This window comes from Topomyia yanbarensis, chromosome 3 (assembly GCF_030247195.1).
Source record: "Topomyia yanbarensis strain Yona2022 chromosome 3, ASM3024719v1, whole genome shotgun sequence".
NCBI classification, from domain to species: Eukaryota; Metazoa; Arthropoda; class Insecta; order Diptera; family Culicidae; genus Topomyia; species Topomyia yanbarensis.
Genome location: NC_080672.1, coordinates 227,439,753 through 227,449,934, shown reverse-complemented (window position 1 = coordinate 227,449,934; position 10,182 = coordinate 227,439,753). Strand labels below are relative to the sequence as shown.

Below are 10,182 nucleotides of genomic sequence, written 5' to 3'. Positions count from 1 at the left end.
TAGAAGTTTTCGCTTCTGATGTCACCTCTAACTGAATGTTTCTGATCCACCGTAAAAAACTTCAGGTTGTTCCGTAAACTGCAGTCAGCAAAAATAGCGCGAAATGTACAACGCGTCGGTGAACTTGCACACCTCGCCTTTTTGGTTAATTTTTACTTGCTCCTCTTCTTCCGTACTGATCGGTTAGATGACAGTTCTCGATTGGGGAGCGTACGGAACTCACGTTACGGTTTGTTTGCAGCGGTTTTCAACATCCCCCCGCCCGTGTAGTTCCGGAGATCCCTCTTCTACGTTTTCCTCTCGGTCTGACCGAACATCCAACAGAGCTGATTTTACAGTTGGCCGAGTGAGAACACCGTCAGTGGTCTGTACCACAGCTCTCCGGACTTGTCCATCTCTTCCTGCTAACACCTCGATGATCCGTCCTCTTAGTCATCCATTGCGTTTATTCTCGTCGACCACGTAAACTACGTCTCCGGGTTCCAAAGGTTTAGTCGGTTGGAACCACTTGGTGCGTCTGGTCAATGTCGGCAGATACTCACGAACCCATCTTCTCCAACATTGGTCCACCAAGTACTGGATGAGCTTCCAGCTGTCCCGGAGTGTTGATTCTTCAGTCACGAATGCTGTTCTTGGCTGGACGACACTTTGAGCACCGTAAAGCAAGAAGTGATTAGGTGTGAGGGCCTCTTGGTCGATGTCGTCTAGCGGAACGTAAGTTAGCGGTCGCGAGTTAACCATCGCTTCCGCGTCCAGCACAACAGTCTCTAGCACCTCATCGGTAGGATGACGAGTATGTTCTGCGACGGCTGCCATAGCTGCTTTGACGGAGCGGACCATCCGCTCCCAGGATCCACCCATATGTGGTGCTGATGGTGGGTTGAAGTGCCAACTGGTTCTTGCGTTCGTGAACGTCTCTGCGCAGTTCTCATGGATGTTCTGTATCTGTTCTGATAGTAGATTACTGGACCCCTTGAAGCATGTACCGTTGTCGGAGTAGAATGCTGCTGGGGTACCTCTCCGGCTCACGAATCGACGAATCGCCATCACGCAAGACTGTGTCGACAGACTGTGGACAACCTCCAGGTGGACCGCACGTATAGTGAGGCATGTAAAGAGCGCAACCCAGCGTTTCACCAAGCTACGATTCTGCTTCACCAGAATTGGACCGAAGTAGTCTACGCCAGTGTAGCTGAATGCACGAATATGTGGTGTAAGCCGAACCTCTGGAAGTGGCGCCATCATCGGCGGCTGGGGTGTTGCTTTCTTATTCATGCAACGCTGGCAATTTTTGACGACACGCTTGATGACTGGACGCAGTTGCGGAATTCTGAACCGCTGTCGAATCTCGTTGAATACCGAATCGTTGTTGATATGCATGAAACGTCGATGGTAGCTATCAACAAGGAGGTGCGTTAAACGGTGATCTTTTGGCAAGATGATTGGATGCTTAACTTCAAATGGGGCGGTAGGTGCAGCCCCAATTCGGCTGTTCATCCTGATCACCCCTGCATCGTCCAAGAATGGTGATTCCTTGTATAGATCGCTACACTTATCGAGCTGCTTCGGTGTTACTTCTGGGTGTTGCTTGTTGTATTGCAGCGTACAATATTCGTCGGCATAGGATTGGCGCTGCACTTGTCGCCAAAGGAAGTTCTCGGCCCGCAGCAGATCATCGCTGGTCACCTTCGTTGAGATCTCTTGTCCACGAAACTTCTGCACTGCTCGTTGTACGTATGCTGCTGCTCGCAGCAATCGATTCCAATTTGAAAACCTGCTAACATCAATCAGCGACAATGGTAGTTCTCTGTGGTGGTGAAATACTGCACGAAGTTCTTCATTCGTAGTCCACTGTCTCTCGGCTTGCTTCGGCCACTCCACCATCGGCCGGTACAGAAACGCTGTCGAGGTGTACCATATGCTACTTGGATTGAAGTCCGGTCCATTTCCCCAATTTGTGGCTACATCAGCCACGTTCTGTTTGGAGGGTACGTGATACCATTCGTCGACGTTGGTGCTATTCAGGATTTCGCCGACCCGGAACGCCACAAACGGATGATAACGGCGGCTGTCGGATCTGATCAAGGCCAGTACCGTTGTAGAATCTGTCCATATATATCGCCCTTCGATTGGGAGATTCAACGCTACACATATTCCATCGATCAAGCGACAACCTATCACGCCAGCCTGTAATTCAAGCCGCGGAATAGAAAGCGGCTTCAATGGCGCTACCTTGGTTTTTGCAGCTACCAAAACACAGCGAACTAACCCAGCTTGAACGATTCGAAGGTAAGCCACACACGCATACGCAAGCTCACTCGCGTCGATGAAGAGATGTAACTGAATGCTAGCGGGCAGCTTACTGCTTGCTTCGCCGAAGAAACAGCGAGGAACTTCGACCTCGCCCAGCCGATTTAGTAGACAAGTCCAATTATTCCACATTTCGTGTAATTCTGTCGTATTTTCATCGTCCCAATCTGTGCCAGTTCTCCAAATATGCTGCATTTTTCCGTGAACGACGAAATGGGCGATAAATCCGTACGGGTCGAACAATGACATCACCAGCCGTAATATTTGCCGTTTTGTTGGCGTGATATTCTGTGCTAAGAGTGTCTCCAGATCCACCTTTAGAGACGTGTCGAACGTAAACAGATCTACGGTGGGTTTCCATACCATTCCTAATACACGCTCGGCGTATATGGAAACGTCCAGATTTAGTGACTTTTCCTGGATATTCTGGGTTTCACCAAGTTGATGTAAGACTTCCTGCGAGTTCGACAGAAAGTTTCTGACCTCGAAACCTCCCTGCGCGTGCACGTGCTGCACTTCCGTCACCAACTCCACCGCTTCCTCAATAGTATCTACACTGTCCAGGAAATCGTCCACATAATGAGCGTTGATGATGGCTTTGACCGCTCTGGGATACTGCTGTTCGAATTCTCTTGCGTTCTTGTTTTTAACGAACTGGGATGAACATGGAGAGCATGTGGCACCGAAAGTGGCCACATCCATCACATAGATCTGCGGCGATGCGTCTCGATGCTCACGGAACAGGAATCTTTGGGATTGTTTGTCCTGCTCGATGATGCGGATTTGGTGAAACATCTCGCGAATGTCTCCACCCACTGCAACAGTTCTTTGCCGGAAACGTAACAGAACAGCAAACAATGACGTCGGCATATCTGGCCCTTTCAGAAGCATGTCGTTGAGGGACATACCATGCACTCGTGCCGCAGCGTCCAAGATAAGACGAACTTTCTCCGGCTTCTTTGGATTCCGCACTACACCAAGTGGTAGGTACCATACCCGGTTAGTATCGGACGATTCAAGCTCCTCCTGTGTGATCTGGTGCATATACCCTTTCACCTCATACTCCTTGATTAGCTGCATCACTCGCCCTCGCAGATCCGGATCTTTATCAAGTCGTTTCTCTAGCGACTGTAACCTACGCAAAGCAAGCGGGTAGCTGTTCGGGAAGGTGGGTTGATCAAATTTCCAGAGCAATCCGGTTTCGAAACCGTCGGTTGTCCTGCGGGTCGTACGCTCTAGAATGTTGCGTGCTCGAATGTTATCTGCAGACTCAATCGGAGTTGCAACTGCTGCCTCTTCCAATTTAAAATATTGCTTCATCAACTCGTGCAGCTCACGGTTCCCCATCTGCTCCTCCGTGTGAACGTGTAGTTGTTCGACCGCTGCAGAATCTCCAGCTTGTTTCCCGTACACGCACCAACCCAATCGTGTTTTCATGGCCACTGGTTCATTTGTTCTTCCTTCCCGTACCTTCAAACTAGTCAAAAGTTGTGCATGTTCGATTCCAATTATAATTCTGGGGACTGCATTCACATAGCTGCGCAGCGGAAGTCCCCGTAAATGGGGATACAACTTCTGCAATTCGTCGTACTGGAACGACTGTCCTTGAAGGTTGAGCTTCTGCACCGTCCGCACATTGTTCAACTTGAACTGGCTCCTAAGCCCACTACCAGATATTTCGATCGATATACGTTGTGATCCTTTCTCTTCCCGGGTAATATTTCCTGTCCACCCAAGCCAGAAAGATTCAGCTGGACCTTCGATGCCTAAATCCGCTGCCAACCCGATCTCCATAAGAGTAGTTTGACATCCGTCGTCCAGAAAAGCAAACGTCTCGACTTGCTTGCCGTTTCTTTCGAGTGTCACCGGCAAATAGCGAAAGAGTAAAAATTTGTAGCAGTGTAGCAGTGCATGATGGCGTATGCGGCAGCCATCGACTCCGCATTCCCTTCCGGAATGACACGGCCACTTTCGGTGCATGATCAAGCACGTCCTACATAAACCCTTGGAACGAATTGCTTCCACCTTCCATCCAGATCCAATGCCTTAAACTGTGCACATCCTGCTATTTCGTGTTTCTCGTTTGTACAGTACGAACAGCATTTCTTGCCTATGTCCGGTGCTGTTAACGACTTCGACTTTTCAACATTGCTTATCGTCATTGTGTGATTATCTTCTGTTTCTGCATACACGTACAGTTTCTGTTTATCCCGTCCCGATTTGCGTGGTCTCGACTGCTGGCTCGCAGTGTCCACTAATAGTGTCACATCCGACGCAGTATTGACTAGCTCGGTCATGAAATCTCCGAATGTCGCCAGGTTGACATCCATCTGCGACCGCTTGTACCAGGACCACTGCATCTTCATCTGTGACGGTAATTTCTCCACCAGTTCGTGAAGTAATATCGGGTTTCGAAGATGATCCACGAGTTGTGCCACATACATGTGGTCAACCAAGTTGCGTACCGCCATTCCGAAGGTTATTATTGACTGCAGATTCTCCGTTCTCGGCGGTGACACGTTCCGCAGTCCGTTTAACAGGCTGTGTATTAATACTTCCGGCCTTCCGTACAGATTCCGTAAGGTTTCCATGACGTGTGGCACTGATTGTGGCATAAGCAAACGGCTCTTCACCGAATCCAATGCGGTACCTTTTAAACAACGCTGAAGTCTGGCCAGGTTTTCCCCATCTGTGAACCCGCACGCCACCGTAGTGTTATAGAAAGAACTGGAAAACAACGGCCAGTCCTGTGGATTACCGGAAAAGATGGGTAATTCTCGCGGCATTACTTGTCGTGCCGCTAGTTGCGCTCCAGTGGGGGCGGTTTGATTCGGAACCACAACACCGTGCAATATTGGCTGAGATGCATCTAATGTGTGTTGTGGTACCCATCCACTTGCATTTGCCGTCAGTGGATTGCCCCAGGCACTTGCTTGTGGTCCTAGTTGTGACAGATTGACCACCCCCATAGAACGTTGGAAATGCAGACGTCTGATGGGCGTTTGTTACATAACTAGATCCTGCTTGGTTTGAAAACGAAGGAATAACACCTACTTGAATTGGTGCATTTGACTGTAGGACCGTTGCTTGGAGGGGAGTCGCACCGACTCTTGAATTCGGCGTAGATGTCGACGTCGGAATTTTCGGTTGCTGTTCGAGTGCACCTTGTGTTGCATCTGGGACCGATGCAATAATTCCCAGTTGTTGAGACACTTGCGGTCGCGGGATTGCTCCGAGAGACGACGAATTTGTTGTTGGTACTGTTTCACCGCCTTGTCCGCCGTTAAGCCACGTCGCGACCTTTTCTCGACTCACCCTACTGCTCAATTTGCTTCTGCTGCTCCCGTTGTCGTCCTCCAGGATGATATTCATCTTTTGCTGGAGAAAGGCATCGTCCTCTTCAGCTCGTTTTTGTCGAATCTCATCCTCCTCAGTACGCTGCTTCAGCTGCAATGCGCGCTGCTCTTCGAGCTGTTTCAGCAGCAACTCCTTTCGCGTTTACTGCTCGCTGCACTTCTCACTGACTTATGAGTGTGTTGACTGGCTAATTCCGTGGCTTCATCATCAGCACAATGACTGCACCTCCAGCTCTTGTCAGGGTTAAAATCGTGCTGGGTTTTCCTAGCGCAGTCGGGATGGAACCACGTATCACACAGATCGCATCCGACCATCTGTTCTGTCGCCCCTCCGGACTCACATTTTCCACACGTTCGAGCAGATTGCATCTTGCTGCTTCACGGGAACTTCTCTTCTGCTTACTGCACAGAAGATGAACAGTACTGCTTACTACGCAGTTTCTCCTGTAGATCGAACAGATTCCTAATAAATCTTAATAGTTTTGTTCGGATCGCGGGGAGTTTCTAGGAGAATTAATACTTTCGAACAGCAGTCTCAGTGTGAAACAGCTATTAAGCTGAAATTTATTTCGCATGGTTAGAAATATAGCTCAATGCTACAATTCAAACAACTTACATTTAGTATTGTTTCTCTCGCACAGAACCGCGATCGAACAATATTCAGTACAGCTCTCGCTCGGTTATCCTACCACAAACCAAGAAATATAGGTATAATGAATGTGAATAATTTTCAGCATGAGCATAGAATGTGTATGAAATTTTAGGTTATACAATTTCATTTTAAGGTTAGAACAACGAGCATGGTTGATTAGGCTATCAAATTTAGGTTTTACAAGTGATAATGCTTAGGTTTCATTTTAGGGTTTTCAATTAGAGTACAATATTTAGGTTTATAACAAATGATAATGCTTAGGTTTCATTTTAGGGTTTTCAATTAGAGTACAATATTTAGGTTTATAACAAATTCTGCATGCTTTAACTCACGATTTTACGCAATTCGCGGCCTCAGAGGTATAGAAGTTTTCGCTTCTGATGTCACCTCTAACTGAATGTTTCTGATCCACCGTAAAAAACTTCAGGTTGTTCCGTAAACTGCAGTCAGCAAAAATAGCGCGAAATGTACAACGCGTCGGTGAACTTGCACACCTCGCCTTTTTGTTAATTTTTACTTGCTCCTCTTCTTCCGTACTGATCGGCTAGATGACAGTTCTCGATTGGGGAGCGTACGGAACTCACGTTACGGTTTGTTTGTTTGCAGCGGTTTTTAACAGTTAGAAAGTCGGTTTTTGGAGCAATTGCATAACCTTTCTATATGAGAAAGGCATAGCTGAAGCAACTATTTGAGCCAATCAAAAAAGTTGTGATCCAAATTGATATTTTGGTGTTCTTGGAACCGGAATCGGAGTAATTACAAATGATCGACGCCACTTTTTGATCATGGATTGCCAACCCAACAACTATCGATGGCATATTCATCCATTAGCCTCGACGGTTGTGCGTTCATATGACCAAAGAATTTATATATCCAAAGAATTAGAATAGTCATCGAAAAAAAGTTACATTGTAAATAAGATTGAGAATGTAGATATATTTTATCACTTCTATTTACGAAATAGATTCTTCGATACAGTATATTGTTGCATTAGACACATAAAGTTGATCAACATTACGAAAAAAAATATTTCAGTTATGAAATCTAGGCTTTTGAGTTCTTGGAGTTCATGAGTTCCTAAATATACAAATATTGGAATAATATCGTGCATGCTGATATTTTCTTGTATAAATCGGTACATAATTGTAATTCTCTGTAGAAAGATTAACCTAATAAACTGATTCATATGTCTACGCGTCTACGCAAATTTAAACAATTTTCTTCGCGATGCAACCGGATCATAAAAATCAATAATTTAATTTCTTTGGTAAATAATCATGAATATTCGACTATAAAAGAACTCTACCCAAAATGTAGGAGGTCCGGTACCGCGGTATCTCACCCGAAATTACCATATCCACCCACCGCGGCATCTCACCCGAAATGACCATATAAGTCAGAGCCAATTTTATATCGATGATCTACTTTCACCAACCCCCTTTCTAGTCGGCCCTTTTTTCAGGCCATCAATACTACCCAATGCAAGAGTATGGGCGGCATGGGATTAGAAGCCGCTAGGCCCATCATATGTTGACTAATCTCAATGTCTGTACATCGCCATAGGGATGCCACCCCCTACATTTCACTCAACCGAAAAGTTATCAAGAAATCTGTATTGTTTTCCCATCAAACTAGACGCATTCGGCTGTACTTTGCATTCTTAGCAATACATTGCCGCTCTATGCTCATTTGTACCATGCTCTATGGGATTCCTTATATTCATGGAACAATTATGTATTGAAGCACAAAGGTTGTAGTCACATCACTGCCCACGGGGTACAAAAGAGTGATACAACAGGTTTTGGTTGTAACCATACGTTGCTCATTTTCGTTGCTGAGCAACAATGAAAACGAATATTTGGGAAAGCATTGTAATCGTGATAAAATGTATGGGTAAACTAAAAATGATATTTCTTCCAAGATAAGTTGATTTGCTTTACACAAAGATGTAACAATGGTTCGTAGTTATGGTTTCAACAATGCATGGATCTTTTTTCTGCGCAATGAGGACTAAAAATCATCTATTATTAATTTCGAAAATACTGCCGCGCCAAGGGGTCCAAATGGAACTGCCACCTTAAGGGAAATTTAAACCAAATAATAAGAAAGGATTATGGGACTATGTTTAAGGAACGAAGAAATATATTTTATAAACTTCAGTTTATTGAAAAGAAATGAAACTGTATGTACGGATTTTGTCAATGTCTTCGTTTCTTCTGCTTAAAATTCGCCTGTATTACCTAATACACAATCCATTACGCGTCCTTTAATTTTTTTTCTGCTCGAAACTTAATTTGTAGCTACTACAAGGGCATACGCCATTAGGTATAAATACTTTAGGCATACGGACGTTTGGCATACGTATGTTAGGCATAATAGCAATAACACCACATGAGCCACCATGCACCTGTTCTGTGTGCTAAACAGGCTCGCGAGCTGTGCAGCGTTGTAGCAAGCTCTCGTACCTGTTCTCATAAAAAGAGCGAGTCGCGTGAAACGAGAACGTGTGCTCATCTTCCAAGCTCATGTACTTTGCCGAGAATACGAGCTCGAAGCAAACAGAACACACTCGTGTTCCTATTCTTGCTTCTTCGAAAGCCGCGTGCTTTTAGAACAGACTCGACAGTGCACAGTGGTCCACAATGCAAATTTAGTAGGAGTTTCGAGATGTTATAAAAACTAAACAACATAGCCTTATAACGTCTTTGGAGAAGTTTTTGTATTTTGTGAGCCCCTTCTTTTTTACATTTATAACAAAGGAAATGTATAGGATTCGCTCAAACTTTGAAAACTTTTTCTGAGGCCCGGAGGACCGAGTCTGATATACCAATCGACTCAGCTCGAAAAATTGGGACAATGTCTGTATGTGTGTGTGTTTTTAACCCTTTAAACTAAGCAGTAAAAAAATTTTCAAGAAAACCCTAAGACAGGGAAAATGTACAAAAACCCCAATGTCTCAGGGAACGGGTTTGGGCTGCCATCACCCGACCCGCTAATAAGCCACTACTCTTGCCCAGAACCTGATTCCTCCTTGGCACTACCTTACGGCATTACTTCGGGGAGGGGTTTTTATGTGCATAGCACACACTCTAATTCAACTACTTACTAGTTCGTTTCTTCCGCAGGGTTACAGCCCCACTCCTCGACACACCACCAATTCTCCACCATCCACACAGACTGGCAATTTCCGCATGGCAGTCAGATAGCTGGCTGTGAGTCGAGACTTAGTACTCCTCCCCTACAAAGACAATCTGGGCGGCAAACTTCAGATTGTCTAGTTCACCGAGCTCGTGGACTCTCTTACGCCATTCAGCACCACGACTCAGCTCCCTTGTGCCAGTTAGCACCGCAAATCCCTTCTCATACAATTCAGCGCCATTTACTAGTTGAGCTCCCGACTTGTTCGCGAACTACTCGGTATAGTCCCTGACGGTGGACTTAGCCTACTCCGACGGAGAGTTCCCCGGGGAGAAAAGTTCTCTCAAAGCCGAGCCAGCCAGCCAAGTGTCGAGGTCAGTTCGGCGATACTTGTGGAGCAGGGCGTCCGGTTCGCTGGTGCCCCGACGACCCGCGATTGGTGGTGTCTCTTCGTGGTCTACTGCCCTAGTTCCCGGCGGTGAATCTAGCTTACGCCGACGAAGAGTTCCCCGACGAAGGAAGTTCTCCCGATCCCGATTCTTCTTTGGTTTTAGCACCACAATTTTTTGAGCCCTTTGACATCCTCTCGTTCCATATCGCTCTACTTTCTCGATGAGCCATTCAGCTCCCGCTCTCGCTTGTTCGTGAACTACTCGGTCTAGTGCCCAACAATGGATCTAGCCTATTCTCTTGAAACCGAGCGGTAGATTTCTCCTGATACCGATG

At 46.1% G+C, this 10,182-nt stretch overlaps 1 protein-coding gene across 1 annotated transcript; it reads right to left on the bottom strand.

Moving 5' to 3' along the window:
• Positions 1-432: 432 nt before the first annotated feature.
• On the bottom strand, positions 433-4,104 carry LOC131687727 (uncharacterized). The gene has a single exon (XM_058971822.1). The coding sequence runs from the start codon at positions 4,102-4,104 to the stop codon at positions 433-435; it is 3,672 nt and encodes a 1,223-aa protein (XP_058827805.1).
• Positions 4,105-10,182: the final 6,078 nt, after the last annotated feature.

What these genes read in the sequence shown, in the direction of transcription:
- LOC131687727 (XM_058971822.1), bottom strand. Translation starts at nt 4,104, where the DNA reads ATGGAGATCGGGTTGGCAGCGGATTTAGGCATCGAAGGTCCAGCTGAA.